We start from the raw sequence: 19,279 nt of genomic DNA, 5'->3' as shown, positions 1-19,279 counted from the left end.
CGTGTGCACTGGGACAACTTAGGCAAACACAGGAATTATCATACAGAGATCACAACACATGTAGATATGCACTTGTGCCTGTGGATGGCAGGGTATGTATATGCACACTCACAGGCACACAGGCTCAGCAATCTTTGAGAGCCCAGACTCACACACTGAGTGTGATAATGTGTTCAAGGACCGGGAAGTTAGAGCCCTGAGCAAACCCAGGGACTATCTCTCTTAATAATCAAATCCAAAGGAAGCTTGAAGAGGATGAACATTGAACTCCTCCCTGCCTCCCCTTCCTGTTTTCCAGAAAGTAGCCTGCAAGTTAGTGCAATAGGCAAGATCCTTGCAAGCTTCGTGCCTGTAAGGAACCACAGTGTCCGGATGCTCCGCAGCCAGCAGCCAGAACCGGCAAGCATTTAACAAGCTCAGACCCTTCTCCACGCAACTCTGCACTAGATTGGGGGAGGCCTCCGGGAAGGGGGCAACTGCCTGCTAGTCCTCTGCTCTGGGCCTTGCCCCTGGAGTGGTCTGGCTGGTTCTGGCCTCCTGGCTAGTGCTTATCCCTTTCCTGTGTCTCGTTCTAGTTGCATCAGTTACAGTCCCAGTGCATGTGTGTCCTCTGGCCAGGAGCTCCCCAAGGACAGGGATCTTGCCTTCCATATCGAGGTCGGGCCTCTCTTCAGGGGAGGCCAGGCCTCGCCAGAACTCCTCCAGAGGAACAGGCCTTGATTTTGCTTCATCATCTTCGCACATGCCAGGGGCCCTTGAAGAAGGAGTTTCTGAGTTGGGTTTCTATCAGTGGGCGAATCTTCTCTCCCCTGCAGATCTCTGGGTGCAGAGGGCCTTTAACCCGGGGTCCCGGTGAGCCCCCAGACTTTAGGTTTCAATCACGGGCAGGCTCAATCCCAGCCAGTGCAGCCTAAGGGCTGACTCCTCTCAGGTTTCTTGGCATCTCTGAATCACCGGGGAGTTGTTGAGAACCTGAGGTTTCCTTAATAATTTACATCCAGGCTCCTCCCTTGACGGCATCACATGGCCCGGGACAGAGAAGTAAACACTATCCTGGGGTAACCGGATCTCCTGGGTCAGGTAACAACGACAAGAGGAACAATGCAGGACTACCCTGAACTCCTGCCAGGCCAGCATTACCTGGAGAGCTGGCCTCAGCCGGTGGCCAGTGACCTGACAGGGTGCCACTGAAGTTCAGCGATGGCCTTCCACCTGCTGGGAGGTGAAAGGGTAATTGAGAAAAAGGAATGCTCTGGGAACTGACTTATGAAAAAGATCAAGGTTTTATGTGTGTGTGGGGTGGGGGCGGCTGTTTGGTTTTGGTTCTGGCTTGGTGTGTGTGTGTGTGTGTGTGTGGCCTCACTGGCCTGTGGGGCAGCTGAGAGAGGTATTGCTGGTGTGGATGCCCCATTCCCTGCCCCGTCTCTGTCATCTGCACTGGAGTGCCTGCAGTGGTCCTTGCTCCTTGACCTTCCACCTGTGCTTCAGGGTCATCCCCCTCCCTTGTCCCATGACTTGGTTCTCCTGACTCCCACCCATCTCTCTCCACTTATCCATTCTTCAGCATATAAACATACTTGGGTCTTGGGATCGTGAACTCATCTTTGTCCCCAGTCACCACCCCACTCTTCGCCTTCCCTCTTGAATAAGGCACTGGAAAGAAACAGGCATCATGCCCTTCCTCCCACCATCCACAGCCCACCTGCCTCTTCCACCTGTGCCACTGAAACAGAGCCCCCCCCCACATCCAGCTCTTACAATCAATAAAAGTATAGTCCTATCTCATTACTTAAGGTAGTTATGTTCTAGAAAGTTGCCGTAAACATTGAATTAGCAAATATTGAGCCCCTGGGGAAACACAGTGTAGATACCTACGAGCCTCTGGCTACAGCGTTTCACCAACCCATCAATACCTAACCTGACTTTGTGTGTGTTTCTGTTTAAAGACAACTTGTTTAACATATTTTGTTGATTCACTAACATTGACCCACAGCCAGCAGCACTCGTGCCTGAGTGGAGTTTATCTAACACTCGTCTCCTCTCTGTGGGGCTCGTCACAGCCTTCCTGTGTCTACTGGACAGGCCACACTCCAGAAAAGGTTTAAAAAGTGGCAGCAAACAGGCCGCAGAAAGGAGGCTTGTTTATAGCACGAGAGCTGAGCAAGAAGGTTCCATCTTCTCTGGGAATGTGTACATCAGGTGACTCAAATTTTGCACAACTTGGCTGTGTTTCCACATGACTCTGAAAGTTCTAGCAAGTAGGTGAGCTTGCAAATCTGCCATCTGAGAATAAGGAGGTGGGCTGTATCTAACTGAGCTGTTTTCCGTTTCTCCTGGCTAGAATGCAAGGTCCACGAGACCTTGTCTTTATTGCTCTATCCCCAGTGCCTAGCCCATGGTAAGTTCTTAGTACGTATTTGTTGATTGAAAGAAAAAGTGTAAACAAGAAAGGAAGGGAGGGAGGACAAAAGAATTAAGTCCATGTTCGTCTCCACCCCATGACTGCAGGGACCTCGGGCTCCAGAGAGACCACAGGGACCACAGGGCCACAACCTTCCTTGTCCCTTCCGGGTCCCCCCCGAGGTTCTTTGGCTCCTTCCTCCACTCAGACCTCATCTCTTCTGGACGCTTCTTAGACAGAGCCTGCTCCTGACACTCGTCTCTCTAGCCCATCCATCCTCACAGCCTGCCTCTCTGCCGCCGGATCCACAGTGCTTGCCATTCGGGAAGTCAGCTGGCCTCGTGCTTGGAAAGACTGCAGTCTTTGTTTTATGCTTTCTCACCCTTCCCTCCTCCATCTAGGCACTTCCTGGGCGCTGTGGAGGAACGTGCCACCTTTCTCATCCGTCCACCGCCTCACTCCCCCTCTGTCTGGTCCCTGGTTCCCCCACCTAATGGCTGAGCAGTAGCTGGGGAGCAGATTCTCTCTAATGTTCCCCTAGAGTCTCCTGGGAGCTGAGAGTGGGGAGCTGTCTGACCTTTCACTGTAGCTCTCTGGAGCGTTTGTAGCTCCTGTTCGCCTTGGACCTGGGTCTCGCCCAGGTGGCGTAGGAAGTGTACTGGGCCGTGAGTCAGCAAACCTGGCCTAGGGCATCAGCCCCACCACCAATCAGCGCGTGACCTTGGGGGTCAGTGACCCTGCCTGGCTCAGCGTCCTCATTTATTTTAGAAAGAAGTAAGACCAACCCTGACTGGTGTGGCTCAGCTGGTTGTGCTTCGTTCTGCAAAGCCAAAGGTCGTGGGGTCAATTCCCGGTCAGGACACGTGCCTGGGGTGCAGGTCCAGTCCCCATCGGGGTGTGTGCGAGAGGTGACAGATTGGTGTTTCTCACATCAGTGTTTGTCTCCCTCCCTTATTTCCCTTCTCAATAAATAAATAAAATATTTTTTAAAAAGGTCACTTATCCTCTCATCTTTTGTGACAAATAAAATAAGTATATATAGAAGTGCTGTGCAAACCCTTCAAAGACACCTACTACCGGTGTCGTTATATCCCTGGTTCTCTTGTCAGGGGAACACTAGGTTAAAGTGACTCGCACCAGAAAAGCGTTCCTCCTCTCGCTCACCAGGAGGCCTGGAGGGAATTCCATGATTCAGCAACTCAACAATGTCCAGGTGCTTGGTTAGCCTCACAGCAACTCCTGGATTCCTTCTCCCTGGGAGGCTCCGAGCCTCGCTTGCCCTCTCACATCAGGCAGTCAAAACAGGAAGGTGTGGGCAGGGGTGGGGGAGCTGATTAGAAACACAAACCAGCAATTAGCCAGCTCAGGTGCTTCATGTCAGGTGCAAGGGGCGGGCACCGGAGGAGGGTGGATGCAGAGGAGGGGAGAGGCCCCCCATCCCTCTCATTTTCTCACCAAGGAGGAGGAAAATCCTGACCAGAAGCCCCCAGTAGACCACCTCTCCTTCGGCCACACTGATAAGCTGATCCGTGGCATGGAAGGAGGTGCTAAACCAACCACAGCTCATCCACGGTTCGTGGGCAGGGAGAAGGCCCTCTGACGGGAGAAAATCTGGGTTCCGCCGGCACGGCGGGCCAGGGGAGCCAACGTCACCCGTCACCAGCCTCGCTCCAGGCTCTGCCCTCAGGCCCAGCCTTGCTCCGTCCTCCTGGTTCCTGCCGTCCCTCCCAAGACATCTTACCATTTTCTTCTCCCTTTTCTGCGACTCAAATTCCATTCCTTTCCCTCTCCTTTCTTTTTTCTGACACACACTTCGTACGACCATCACCATCCTGATGACGATGACTACCTGTGCCCCTGGCTCCTAGGGGAAGGAGCCTCTCTCTTCATCCACTTTCTCGGAAGATCCAGAAAACTGCACCTCCAGGCCCACGCCGGGCCTGATGGGTGGGTGCATGCTGCGGGGTCACGTCAGATATAATCCCCGCGCTCACTCACTGCTTGCATACCTAGCACATACGGCGTACACCCACACAGTCTAGCCTGACCCTCAGGAGAACCCACGGGGCCGACAGGCAGCCATAATAGCCCCTTTTGTCAGACAAGTCACACAGGGCTCTAGGAAATTGAGGGGTTTGCCAAAGACCACGGATCCCCTAGCTGTTGGGTCTGGAGGGGGGACCCTTGGCCCTGGTGCCGGACTGAGTGCCCCTTCCATTGAACCACAACCCAGGACAACCCTCCAGTGGCCTGTCTGAGCGTCCAGTTTGGATTCCAGACAAGCAGGCGTGTGCCAAGCTAACAAGCTCCGAACAACGAGGTCCGCTGTATATGCCAGGAGGGGAGCGGAGGGACGGATGCCATGCCGGGCACAAGGGCAGCAGACAATGGCTGTTGTGTTCCACTGACTTCCAGCTCCATCAGGCTGAAAACTCTGCTCGCAGACGTTGTCTCACTTGGGCTCCCACCGGCGCTGCGAGCTGGTCGTGGCCGGGCCAGCTGCCGTCTGTAGGTGCGGGAACCGAGGAAGTCTGACCTTGCTGGCTAGGACGAGGCTGAGCTGAGACCTGACTCAGAGATTTCTAGTTCCCGGGCCTCTCACGGTTCAATTACAGTCATAAACTTCCACAGGTTCAGGGGCTCTGGGCCCGTCAACTTGTCAGCCAGTTTCTCAGAACAGCAAGGGAGGCGATTCGGGCCTAGAGAGTGGTTTTGAGGAAATGTGGCCAAGGAAGAGGGTGCGGGGGAGGGGAGGGCTTGGCTCAGAGGCTCCCAGCCCGCTGCTGAGCCAGGAGCCCTGCTGAGCACAGGCCAGCCTCAGGCCAGCGGCCAGCTGGAAGCCGCAGCCCCACGTGCAGGACAAGGGGGCTGAGGAGCCGGGTGGCGGGGCCTCTGTTCTCCTGCCAGCAGCGAAGCTTCACTCTGAAGCCACCCTTGGGTGCTTCCTGGCTCCTTGTCTAGGAAGACTCGGGATTAACCCCTCACCGGAAGCTCTTCTGCACGGGCCCCAGCTAATCCCTGTGACGCCGTGTGGGGTATGTCGACGTGCTGCTGTAAGGGGGACAGAGCTTGTGTCCTCTCTCCCCTCCGTCACCCCTTCCCAGCCCACTCAGAAAACAACTGACAGATGGACGGACGCGGGGCCTCTGCCCCACTCTCCTGTGTTTGGTGTTTGTCCCATGGGCAGAGGGTAGGGGAGTGAGTCCCTCAAAGAATGGGTAACTGCGGTCAGTGTGAAGCAAAGAAATCGAGAGAACGATGCTAATGACGTTTTGTTCACAGATGTCTTCGCCACCCCTACATTCCCTCCCAAGGGAGGCTGGTTCCTGGGGAAATCTGGTGGCCTCTGTATAGGCAGCCTCGGTGTCCCTCACTATGCGCCCTTGGCCCACTGCCTCGAGCTGCCATTGTGGTGAACACCTCAGGTTCCCTGGGGACTCACACTCACCTCGGGCACATCCCACCTCAAGCACAGTCCTGAGTCTTTCTGCTTTCGGCCTTGGGGCTTCTCTAGTGCCAAGGGAGCCTTTCTCACCACTGCAGGGGCAGCCCAGCAGTTTGGGGAAGTTAATGGCCTCAGGGGAACCCCTAACCAGGGGAAATGGGAGGTGCGGGGTGGTGCACAGCTTGCAGAGCTGAGCTCCTACCTGCAGTGGAGGCCACAGCAATGCCTCCTAATACTGGCTTTTTCTCATCCCCTCCCCTCCCCTCCCTTTCCCTTCCTTACCTTACCTTACCTTTCCACTCTCTCTTCTCTTTGACTCATTCCAGGGGTCACTTCTCAAATAAACTAGCTGCACCCATTGCCTTACCTCAGGCTTTAGTGAGGGAACCCAAGCAAAGATACCCCTCACCTGGACAAGCACATGGTCTTCTCTGTCTGTCTGGGCAGCTGTGGCTGCTGGCCACCTTGCCCACCTCCCTGGTGGGTTTGGTGTGGTTTTACTAAGGGCGATGAAGGAGAAGAGGCTGAGGCCCGGCGAACCATTTACATTCCTGGGGCAGTTCCCCAGCAACTGTCCCCTGTCTAAGCAACTGTACAGAACCTCCTGGAAAAGAGTAAATCACGGCGGCTAAGAAGCCAGACTGAGGCCAAACTGCCTGCCTCTGAACCTGGCTCGGCCACCGCTAGTTGGGCGACCTTGGGCGAGTCGCTTAAACCCTGTGTGCCATTCCATACATCTGTACAATAGCGGCACTAACAGTGCCTCCTTCATGGGTGCCGTCAGCGCCGATGCGGGACGCGCTGGGAGCACTGTGGGGCACACGGGACATGCTTGGTGTCTGCTCCTCTGCCCCCTCCTCCGCAAGGGCTCCTTGTGCAGCACCTTGCGAGGAGGGACACTGGGGACCCCCTGCATCCTTCCTAATCCTCATTTCCTCCTTGGTGGGCCTGGTGGCATGGCTGACTTCATAAATATGTCACCTGCACTTGTTTAAATGCTCTGCTGTCACCATCATGAAATTCTTAATTCATTAATTAATTTCTATTTAGTTATTTATTTTACCAGCAGGAGCTTTGCATTTTCATTTTGCACTTCGTCCCACAACTAACGTAGCGGGTCCTGTCTGGTGGCCTGATGCTCCGGGAGAGGCCTCTTACAAGGGATGAGAGCCCCTTGCAAGGGATTGTTCCTTCCCTCAGAGAACAGCGGCAAGTGCAGGCAGAGTGGGAGCTTTTATCACAGCCCCAGTGACTGACCACAGCTCAAGAGGCGGGGCAAGCCTCGGGGGTCAGCTGGTCCAGCCCCCACCCGGAGTTGGGTTCTCCTACCTAGTATCCCTGGCACAGGCTTGCCCGGCTTCTTTGAGAAGTCTTCTGGTGACAAGAAAGGACCTGTCTCGTTGTTGATTCTAATTGTAACCGCCCCTCCCTTGTGTGGAGTGTTGTGAGGCTCTCCAAACCCTTCCACCAGCAGTGCCTCCCTGCACTCCCCCCAGCCTGGGAGTGGCAGGCGCTGCCGAAGGAGGAGAAGTTGCGGGAACTGGCATTGCGGGTGAGCTGTCCTTGCTGCCTCACTCGGCCTTTCCCTTTTGGCAACTGGAATCTCACTTTGCCTGGGAAGGCTTTCAACCTATCAAAATAACTCCTTAATTCTTTACACTAAATCTTCCCCCCCCCCCGCCCCTGAGCTGTAGTCATGTAATAGCAGCCACGAAGATAGCATGAGCCTCATGAGCTACCCTTTAATGAACGGACTGTGTTAGATGTATTGGACTTCTGTTCAAGATGGCGGAGGAAAGCAAGATCACAGAACTTCCCTCCCCACCGGCCAAAGAAATAACACAGAAATGCAAAAACAACAAAAATACAACAGCCTCAAACAGCCAGAAAACTTGCAGGCAGGAAGGAAGTGAAAGTAAAGGCTGGAGCCACTGCAGGCTGGTCATAAACTGCGGCAGCAGCCAAGCACTCAGCTTACGGAGCCAATGGGAAGCAAGGAGCCCCCTCCCGCCACATGCTCAGCCCCAGACGTTTTGGTGGTGCAGGTGTGTGCTTACCGGCGAGGAAAGCAGATAAACCACAAACTTGTAAAAGTGCCAGTCAAGGAAAGAAATGGAAGCTTCTGGAACCATGTGGTTTTTGTCCCACCCTAGACTAGGGAAAAACGTTCATCTGTAAAACCCTGAGCACTTCACAAGTCCCCTCCAATTTGGACCGCAGCTGCCCGAGGGAATGGGGAGGGCAAGGAACTGAGAGTGGAGGTCCCTGAGACCTGGTGCCTGAGCCGGCAGGAAGGGTTTCCTCAGGGTGCTGTCCTGCTGGTGGGGCACAGGGTTGATGGGAAGAGCTGGAGCCCCCAGCAGGAGCGGCCACGTGCTCATCTCGCAGACTCGCCGGTAAGCACACACCTGCACCACCAAAACGTCTGGGGCTGAGCGTGTGGCGGGAGGGAGCTCCTTGCTTCCCATTGGCTCCGTAAGCTGAGTGCTTGGCTGCTGCCGCAGTTGACGACCAGCCCTCAGTGGCTCCAGCCTTTACTTTCACTTCCTTCCTGCCTGCAAGTTTTCAGATTCTCTGTGCTTATATTCTGTGCCCACCCACCCCCGCCAGCAATAAATACCTTCCGAACGAGAAACCTGTGTGGCACCCAGCTTGGACTGGCCTCTCATGCCAGAATCTGCCCCTGTGCTTGGACAGGTCATTGCCACTGGGGCTGGGGCGGTGGCCCTCCTGTCACTCCTTTCCTTTCTCTTTCAAAAAACAGTAGGTAGTCTGAGTCAATGCTGCTCTGGGGACACCAGGCTTCCCCATCACTCGGACATGCCTCCTGTTGATGCCAGTTGCTACTCCTCACCTTCAGTGAGGCGGATTCTGAAGGGTGAGTAGTCAACGATTCCGTTTCTCCGTCTCCAAGGAGAAACTGCTTTATAAACTCCATGTTCATTAATTCATTCTGTCCCTTGCCTGTTGTAATCATCCTTTAGGAAAACAAAGCCAGGTGCTCTCCATTGTAAGCCAGCGCAGGACTGCTCTGCACGTAGTCATGTCCGGGCAGGCACCTGAGTTGGTCATGCCAGGCTTCCCACCAGGTGATGGCTTCTAACTCTTTCCATATTTCCTCTGAGAGACCTGTTCCACAATCTCCCTTTGTCCCTCGTCCTCTCTTATGGGATTTCCACCTTCTGGTGTCTGTACTCTGAACAGGTTCTATGAATGGCAGACTGGACAGCATGTTGGGTATCAGGCTGGAGAGTCAAGGCTCTTAGGACCAGATCAGGCTTTGAAGCATCATCTTCTTACCACCTCCCTGCTCCCACCCCCCACAGAGCTGAGCTTCCCGATCCTGCTGCTGTCCCAGCTCCACCTAAAGGTCCTCTGCCCTCCACCTCAGTAACCATGAACAATATATGTATTTTAATCCTCACCCAAGGATATGTTTTTATTGATTTTAGAGAGGAATGGTGAGAGAGAGAGGGAGAAAAACATTGATGTGAGAAATATTGATTGGTTGCCTCCCATATGCCCTCCAACTGGGGATCAAACCTGCATCCTAGCCATGTGCCCTGACTGGAATCGAACCTACAGCCTGTTGGTGTACAGGATGATGCTCCAACCAGCTGAGCCACCCAGCCAGGGCACAATATTTGATTCTAATTTGCCCATTTCTTTCTGGGACCTAAATTTCTAAGAACTGAGTACACTGCACTTACAACTGAAAGACAAAATGTGAATCCTCAATATATAATAGAAACCTCAGAGTTTTCTGCAACTAGAAAGGAAAAGGTTTTAAAAGTCACTGCTTCCTGAATCTTTAGGATGCCATCAATGACATCAAGGCTTTTATATTTTGGATCATATGAATTATACATAGAGAACTAAGGGCTGGTGGATAGCTTCCAACTACTAGGAATTATATTTCCCTCCCTTTTGATAATTATTTCAAGGTCTTTGCTATAAGTGACATCATGTCTCAGAAGCAAAAATAGCTCCCTATTAAGACTATGTAATGTCTTCTGTCTAGTGTATTCTATTTCCTCTTCATGCCTTCTTCTCCTCGCCTTCCTAATTGGTTCTCCAACTTCAAAGCTTTTCCTTGCTGCTGTCTGGAGGCTTAGGTGACTAGACAGAGTCTGATGAGGTGAGGTTAGAAGTTGGGCTATGCTGATTGCATTTCAGTTTACCTTAGAAACCCAAAGGACCCAGGGCTCTGGGAAACGGGCTGGCGGGCGTTATAGACGGAACCAAACGGGTCATCTGGACCTCACGCATAGCTAGGTGTGGGATAGTTTGCAACCTCTGTGTGAAACCCAGCTGGGTGGCATAAAACAGCCTCCCTTACTGAGCAGTGGGTATGAAGAGCTTCACATACATGATCTCATTTAATACTAAAAGGAACTCTGAAAACGTCCCATTTAATACACGATCAGAGTGAGGGTGGGAGGTGAGAACTTGTCAGAGGGGCCACATTCGAGCTCCAGGGCTGGGTCCTGGGTTCTGCTGCCCTTCTGCTGACTCCCATTTGGACGAGCCCTGGAACCCGGAGGCCACCACGCCAGAGCGACACTGGGCGCTGGAGGCAGATGTGGCCCCGAACTCATCACCTGCTGCCAGTTTCACACCTGGAATTCAGAAATGAAAACAACTAACAGGGGGTTGAAATTGCCATCCCTTCTGGTCTGAAACAAAGGCATTCTCTTTCGATTCTATGTAGGGCAAAATAAAAACAAAATACATTTCACTTTCACGTCCAAAAAGATAAAAACAAGCATTTGGGACTTTCTTAGTGGCTCATTATATCTCTGCAACAGCGGAGGGGAATGCATAAAAACAGTCTTAGAGCATTTGGGAGCCATCAAGTTTACTTTACAATCGGTGGGCACTGCCGAAGTTTTCAGCTCCGTCACCCCTTTAACAACTGGTCTCTGTCCTCTGGATTTAACTCGTATTTACTCTCAACAGAAACCCAAGCAGAAGCAATCTTCTGTTCGAGGGGAAAACATCTGAGCGGAAATAAAGAGACTTGGTTCTGGTCTTTGTCGTTCTATTAAGGACACATTTCACGCTACCAGCCATGGGCCAAAATTAGACCAGAATGGGAGGCACCGTCATAAACCAGGGTGATCTGTCAAGTCCCTGCTGGCACTGAAATCAGGGCCGATGCGGTCATCAGTGCCAGACTAACATAAACCCTCCATTCATTGAGATAAGGGTTTCTTTGACTAATGGGATTTATATGAATGGTGGATGGATGAACCGATCGAATCTTCTTTAAAATATTTAGAAACAAAACATTTCCAACTACTTCCCTGGCTGGGTGGCTCCATTGGTGGGAGCATCATCCTGTACACCAGAAAGGTTACAGGTTTGATCAGGGCACACAGCTAAGGCTGAGGGTTCGGTTCCCATTTGGGGCACGTGTAGAAGGCAACCAATGTTTCTCTCTTTCAAATCAATGAACATATCCTTGGGTGAAGATTTAAAACCAACTTTCAACTACTGACCTTATGGGCAAACCCATCCAAGTGCAAGGTCTCTTCTGGGCCCGCCTAGCATTCTTTAATTATTCAAACAGCTGAGGGATTTTTTGTTGTTGTTTTTTACCGTGATAGCTGGTCTTCACAGATGGCTCCCAGTGAGCCCTGCCTTGCAGTACTCACACCCTTCCAGGCGCCCTCCCACACTGAGCCTGGACTGTGCCCGAGACTCACTGTAACTGAAGTGACACTGTGCCAGGCCTGAGTCTGAGCCAAGAGAAGTCTTGGTTGCCTCTACTTCGGTGCTTCCCGGGAGCCCCGAACGGCCACTGCCTGCGCTGTCCCACACGGAGTACAGCAGAGTTCAGCGCTCCCACTGCAGCCCAGATGCCGCGTTTCCAGTGCCACCCTCTGCTCTTGTGGAAACGTGCACGTCAGGAAGAGATAGAAAGCCCTGTTGTGGGCTCCAGATGCCCTGATTAAGGGGCTCCTTGTCACCAGTATTTTGAAGTGTCCCTTTGTTTGGCATCCTGGAGATGCTGCATGGCTGAGAGGCATGCCCTTCTGCCAAGAGGGCAGAGGATCTGAAAGGGCAGGTGGAAGCCCCTCCAGGAGAGCCCTCAGGGGCGGATGGCAGTCCCGGGACGGAGTTCCCACGGAAGGTGATTTCCGTAAGACTTCCGCATCTGAACACTTCCCCGGGCCTCCCGTGTCAGGGTGTCTGCCTGTTTGCGGACTTGCGGACTTCGGAGTTCCCTGGCCTTCGGGGGTTCCCTGGTCTTCCAGGGCTCCTGGGCTCCTCTTCCTAGGACCCCAAGCTCCTCTCATTTCTCCGCTGCTAGGTACCTCCTTTCCCACAGCTGTGCATCAGCTGGTCCTGAGTCAGTGTAAGTTAACTGGTAAAACACAGGGCATGCCCTTTTGCAGGCAGTTTTTTCATCAAAAATAAAACCAAGGAATGAAGATGCAGCGATGAAGACGTGGTGGTCAAATGGGCGGCCCGTGTGCTCTCTCGCCTAAGGTAAGGAAAGACAACTCTACACCGTGACCAGAGTCACCCTTAAAAGGTGGGCAGCATTCCAAGGAGAGGCAGTGGAAACTCTCCAGGGACGGACTCAGGAATGAGCTCTGCGAGACGCTTATGCTTTCCAGCAACGACAACAAAACGACAACAAAACGGCCATCACTCCAACTTCTTCCTCTGTAAAAATGGGTTTAATCATAGCCAATTCAGAGTATTTTCTGATTATGAAAAAAGCCTGCCTCATTTCCAGTGGTTGGTCAACCCTCCTCCCGTGTGCCCCTCGTTATCCGGATTATTGATGCTTGGTTCATGTTTCTCAAGCCTCTAAGAGTTAAGAACAAGCTTGTCCAAGTCCTGAGAGGTAAAAATTTATTGATTTATATCATATCAGCATGTTATGATATGGTCACACCTGCTCATACAGCTGACTTTTTCTTATAGCCAAAAGAGAAATATTTTCCCTTTTAAAAATACATTTTTTTTCCAGCAGGAAGAAACATTTTTAAAACAGACACTTTCGTATTAAGTGAAAATTAAAAACAATGGCTTTCCCCCTACCCCAAACTCATGAGGAATAGGGCTGGTCAGCAATAGATCTCTGATTCAAACGAGCTCGCGGGCCTCCGCCCTGTTTATCCTTCGTCCTCCACAGAATCCACTTCTAGGGGAAGAAATGACAGCTTCACCAGACCAGCGGCCGAAACCCAGATGGGAAAGAGAAGAGGTAGACTGAACTGTAACTACGGAACTCATTCTGTAGACTGTGCACGATGTTTTCATACATTTAAAAATCTTCAGTGGGATGGAATATAGTCTACAGATGCAGAAACAAAATGCATTTTAAATGCTCAAAACAAAATCTGAGAGATGCCTGTATCACAGTTTACTTTGAAAAATGAAAGCGCAGAACCAACTTTTAAGATACGCAAACTTTACATGCAGTTCGGGAAAAGGTGCTCTTTGTCCCGTTCTTCAAAGATCCAGAGCCCGCTCTGCAGAACTGATGTTAACGCTTTCCTACCCTTCAAAGCCCCTTTGCCAGGTCACAGATAGGAATTTCCCAAGAGCAGTGAGTAAATGAACTGTGAGAAGTTTATTCAACACTAACAGCTTAAGAAGCAAAACAGAACAAAACCAGTAACACAGAACTGGGCAGTGGTGTGCCGAAGACATCTCCTACCAGCTCCAGCAAGAAAGCCGACTGTTTAAGTTTTAGAGTTTTGCCGGTAGTTGTTAAATGGCTGCTATTAAGATTAAATTATATATGCTTCCCATTGGTGCTGAAGCTAAAACTGGTTCACTTAGAAGAGTATAATTTGTACAAGGCTAAGAAATAGCTTAACAGTAGATCACATATTAGACTGAATGACAAATGTGAGAAATGAGTGGATTAGGATATAGTTCCATTTTTCAAATCATGGTTGGAAAACATTCATAAGTTGGCCAAAGAGTTCAGCAAAAATCAATTGTAGCACCCTGGGAGAATTAATTGGCTATGTGGAATTTACAATAAAGTACGTTTTACTATTATCTGTTCATTGTGTTATAAAATCCTCGCTATCATCAAAATTTATGACATGTACACTTGTATACAATTTTTTTCCCCCAGAAGAACAGATTGTGAAACATTTACCAGTATACCACCAGATGGGAAGAACAGGGAAGGGGGAGGGGGAGAGAGTTTAAAACCAAAGGAAGAAGAACGATTTTCATTTGGTTTTCCAGTCTGCCCTCAGCATCCGACTGCCACGGCATATTCTACATGCATGTACATCTACAGTGTTCATGTCAGACGGCTCCAACGAAATACAAACACCCACCCCCACTAAGAATTAAAAGCACTTTACTTGAAAAAAATCAACTTTATTTTTTCTAGGGTAAAAAAAATAGAACCAGCTATTAATTTTTTTTTTGTTGAGAAAATGCTTCTTTTGGTGTTCACATCTCAATCTCTGAAAAGGTAATCTGGTTACTGAAATAACCCCGATGCATTCACAAACCAGATCCACGTGTGACCAGCCCTTCACAAAAGGTACAGTTGCCACAGCCCTTACACTCATTCTCATCATACGTCACAACATGCAGAGACACAGAGTGAGACAGGCCATCGAGCTGAAGTAAACATTATGGCATCAGGGAAACAGAAATCCACCTGTATAAAATAAATACAACTTCGTGATAACTGTAAAGAAAAAGAGAGCACTTAACACAACCACGGCAGTCCGATGTGTAACTGTTTCATTACCCAGTCAGAACAGAAGTCCCTGTGAAATGCACAGACTCCTCACGTGTAAAGAATATGTGCATCACGGACGTGTGTGTGTTCAACAGTTTTACACAATAAAAATAAAGCCATTCAAAATATGTGTGCATATTCTGCAACTAGAATACACTTAATTTATTTTTTTTTTTGCTCTTTAAACTGTTTTAAAAAAATATTAAATGTAAAAATCCTCCAATGGAAATTTTGCAGAAAAACACCTTTTATCTTCCATTGGCCACAGCCACGCTTCCCCGACAGGTCCGCACCCAAGGTTTGCACCCGAGGTTCGCGCCCAGGGTCCAGTTCGTACGTGCGGGGGATGGATGTGAGAGGAGCGCCACGAAGCACCGTCCAGAGACTGCTCCAGAGAATGCCGGCTCCCCGTGATCAGAAATGTCCGACTCAGGTGGTTTTGGTCCCAAACACGTTAGTTTATTTCCCCTCATACAGTGAGCCAGGATTCCTGCTGCCCCGTGCTGCTTCTGACTTTGCTGTTCCTGTCACCAGAAGCTTGGCTCACAGCCCTACGTGGCAACAAATGAGACTAGCCTTGCTCATGCGTCCTTTGTGGACCAGAGCTGCTCTGCCAGTATTGGTAACTCTGGAGTGAGTCCTGTGTCATGGATAAGATAACTAACTCTTCTTCCCGTGCAGTAGTGCAAATAAAATTTTCTTAAATACAAAAGGAATCCAATAAAAATATCCATGATTAAAGGCTACGTTCTATGATTATAACCAGGTCCCACTAGTTCAGGAGTCTTTAGGGAAGTGATTGTCAGAAAACATCACTAAGACGAATTCACTAGAAGTGAGAGGAACGTGAGCAAAGAATGAAGAGGCATTCTTAACACTGACCTGCACAACATGAGCACTCGAGTGACGTTCTGAGGTTTACATTTGGTGATTTAATGTTTTGTTTTCATAAAAACGCTTGAGAACTGCAATACTGCCAACTCTTGATTATTAGGAATTCCTTTTTAAGACTATGCATTATTTAGGTTTTTGTGTTTCTTCTTCCTGAAGCTGTCTTTCCAAATCTTTCCACTATTCATTCAAAGAAAAAAAAAGCAATAGAAACTAATAAACAACTCAAATCACTTTTTTAAGTTAGTAAGCATCCAGGAAGAAAAAAAAGTGTGATGAGAATAAATATTCAAACTCCTGAACATATTTCGATTTTTGGCTTCATATTTAGATAATATGACTTATTACTGGAATAATTACTCAGTAATCTCTAGTTCCTTTACTGTAGAAAATTAAGGGTTGGTTGTAATTTTAAAATATGACAGATAACAAGACAGATCTGAAATCAGAGTTATCTTTAAAAAAAAGAAAACCTCTATGATTTAGATTCTCAACTAGTTGGCATGACTACCCAAGACATCATTCCCACTCTGCAATTTCTACTTACCTCCCGCTGGCCTACAGGCTTCTCTACAATGTCATACATTTGAACACCAGTGGTAATTCCTGAAGTCAAGTGTGACCTTTGGGATGGTCACTTCCGTAGTCCCTGCCCCCGCCTGAGGCCGGGCAGATGTCCGCCACTGGGCTCCAGGAGCCCGCGGGGAGTTTGCAAACCCCTCTGCTGTGGGACTCCAGGCAGGACAGCGGAGATTCTAAAAGCTACGGGTATAAAACTGGCACAGTGCTATTTTCTTTCCACTTGACCAAATGGATATTCCCTAGACTCCTCCCATCTCTTGTTGCAAAGAAGGACAGGGCAGGAGTTTTTATTCAGCTCCGTACAGTGGCATCCTGCTGCTTCCCTGGCGGCCGCGTGAGAACACTGATTCTCTCTTCACATTCCCCAGTACAAGCCAGAGGACCCCCGTTTCTAGGGAGGAAAGCGCTGGCAATGCTCTCAAACAGAAGGGGGAACATGTCGGTAAAGCATCAAAGCGGGCAGGGCAGACCAAACACATCTATTTACAACTCACAGATCTATGTGCAAAAACTGACGCACACATCTACTGGTATTTGTCACTCTAGAGGCTGCTGAAATGGCTGCACTTGAAGAGTAAAGCATCTTCAAGAACAGCCTGTTGAATGTGTACAGTGTGTTAAACGACATCACGTTCCTTTGGAGCACAGTGACGGCCAAGGGGCCCCGCCCCGCCTGTGTGCGCAGGCGCACTTGTCGCCGCTTCTGACGGGAGGACTGGCCGCTCTGCCTGTGGCTGGCTTTAGCAACGAGAAGGTCTGACAGCTTAGGACTGTGTCTGCCACGCTCGACAGCGAGCAACCATCCCCCAGATGGCTGACTAACCCCTCAAATGAACAACTCCACTTCATCCTGGAGTCCAGCAGCGTTTGCTGGACCTCCAACAGAAGTGTGTTTAAGCTTCTGTCTGGCTTCCTAACATTATCTGCACTTCTAAGTTGGGGTTGGTTTCACCTACTCACCATCACTGCAAAACACATAATGAAATGCTCAGCTTGCAAAGGCGTGGCACCTGCGACACCGGTTCCCGAGCCGCACACAGGGACGCGGGCTCCCGCCTCCTAGCAGCAGCCCTGTGGTCACTGAGGTATTCCCGCGGACGCGCCGCTCTCCGCACACGTGCGGCGGACGCACCCGGAGCTGACGCCGCGGTGGGCCTGAATTTGGTGTGGCTCTGCCTTTCCCACACGATTGAGAAGGACCTTCTATCTTCTCAGGGGTTTTTTTTTTTGGTTTATTTAAAAACAAAAGACGTCAGCCTTTTACTTTTCAGCCTCCTTCTCAGAACTGTCGTTTGTATGATTAGCGACACAGGTGGACCCTACGCTGCTCACGTCACAGAAAACTGCCACCGACGCACCAGGATCTGAGAGTCTTAGGACCCTGGACCAAGAACATGCTCTGCCTCCGCGCAGGGAGTGCGGGCGACGCACGAGGAGGTGCCCGCACTTTTTGAGAAGAGTTTGGTTCTACTGCGAGGTAAACTGTATGAACATAGTGACAAATAAAAAAAAATGCCTTCTAGAATAGATACTTCACTTTATCTTCTCCAAAAGCGACTGGAAGAGACTGCGAAGCCTCGTGTGCTGGTCTCTTTCCTGGTCACACCACCCCGACACAGGCAGCTCCTCGATGTGACAGGTTCTGGGGGTGCCATGTGCAACCTGTCACCAGTGTAAGCCTGGCTGTAGCTCTTATTTTTCTAATAAATTAGCCTATTTCACCATATATTGATCATTTAAATATTTTGCATTCATTTGTTTCAACCATCCCCAAATGCAGGTGGTGCTAATATACCAAAATTAAAATCAAACAAAGCCTCTGAGCCAGACAGAAGTCTCAGCGGGGCGGGGCACCCGGCGCGGGCTAGCACGGGCGAGCGCGCGCGCACGGGTAAGACACGTGGACGAGACAGCCTCTCGAGAAGCCCACTCCCTGATTACGCTTACATCTGTGTTCAGGCTGTATCCCAGTCCCGTGCTATAGATGCATCTGATAAAAGTGCACTCTGTAGGAAACAATGGTCAATCCACAATATACCTTCTGTACAAAAGGAGAAACCGAGTGCCCACCCCCCACACGGGAAAGCACTAGCGCATGTAAACACGGACTGAGCGAGCCTTTTGAAAGAGCACATTCCAGCACAGGGATGTGTCCGCCGGACACCGCTCCCCGCCCCGCAGCATGCCTGACCCTGCTCCTCACTCAGCTGGCGAGGACTGGAGTGTCACGGCAAACGACAGGGCGGCAGGTCTTCAGAAGGTGCCAGCCAGCGCCCCTCGAGATTGCCAGTGACTCAGCAGACGTTGGGGGGTGAGGCCGCTCCACAGTTCTGCCCTAACGGAGACACCGGCTAGGAGGACGGCGCGGCTCGCTGAGCTCGAACTGGATGGCCGAGTATCTGCTGGCAGCAGAATTCCTCTCAGTCTTCTAGGGTGATCGTATGGTCTCCTCTTCTCCAAAGGTGATGTTCGCTTAAATGTGTGGTAGAGTGTATGTTTTTAAAACATGAAAAGTCCTTACAACATACTAGCAGGTCTTAATAGTACTGATCCTCCTTTTTGCAGAGTTTTAAAATATCCCAAAGGGGATAAATATTAATCCATCCATGGAATTTCCTTTGCTTTTGTTTACTATTCTGATTTGCACATGTAAAATAATACACACTGGTGGAAGTCTGGATTCCTATGGTGACTGTGACAAGTCCAAGTCCTAGAACAGGCAGTGGTACAAATACCGGAGGACGCTGTACCACATGTAGCCTGACAAAAACGCAAACGACTGTATGAGAAAGATCCACACGTTGCTGAGCGTCACCTCCCTGGAGTCGGCTTCCTTGTGGCCCTTGGGAGGTGGAAAAGCCCCTAAAAAAACAAGATGGAAATATTACTTTGCTTTACTGTAGTGGGAGGTCTCCTGGAATAAAAGCTGAATATTGGTTTAACTAGAATTATTGTTTGTTAAAGCATCTTCTGTGACATCCCATTGCTCTTGAACAGAGATCTCATTTGAAACAGAACTTTCAGCCTGCTGAGCCCTCTCCTGCCTCTGAGCCTTTGCTTTATTCTCTCGGCCTGGAAGTCTCCTCCTCGTCCCAGTGAATGGTGTGGCACCTGCATTCTTCCAGTATCAGAGGAAATACCACCTGTTCCCCACGCCGACCCCCAGTTGCTATCGTCTCCATGTTTACTTCTGTCTTGGCACTTTCCACAGTCTGTAATGATCTCG

At 50.2% G+C, this 19,279-nt stretch overlaps 1 protein-coding gene across 5 annotated transcripts in view; it reads right to left on the bottom strand.

The window, feature by feature from the left end:
• Positions 1 to 12,699: 12,699 nt before the first annotated feature.
• The window catches only part of LPGAT1 (lysophosphatidylglycerol acyltransferase 1), a 100,988-nt gene continuing 94,408 nt past the window's right edge, over positions 12,700 to 19,279 (bottom strand). For all 5 annotated transcript variants that reach the window (XM_045838398.1, XM_045838400.1, XM_045838395.1 and 2 more), the window contains one exon: positions 12,700 to 18,915. In XM_045838398.1, coding sequence (XP_045694354.1) covers positions 18,764 to 18,915 — 152 coding nt within the window. In that variant the 3' untranslated portion in view covers positions 12,700 to 18,763. The remainder of the gene's footprint in view (positions 18,916 to 19,279) is intronic.

The sequence above is a fragment of the Phyllostomus hastatus genome, unplaced genomic scaffold (assembly GCF_019186645.2).
Source record: "Phyllostomus hastatus isolate PE091 unplaced genomic scaffold, TTU_PhHast_1.1 phas_contig_283, whole genome shotgun sequence".
NCBI classification, from domain to species: Eukaryota; Metazoa; Chordata; class Mammalia; order Chiroptera; family Phyllostomidae; genus Phyllostomus; species Phyllostomus hastatus.
The sequence above is the reverse complement of the archived record's forward strand: the minus strand, read 5'-3'. Positions and strand labels throughout refer to the sequence as shown.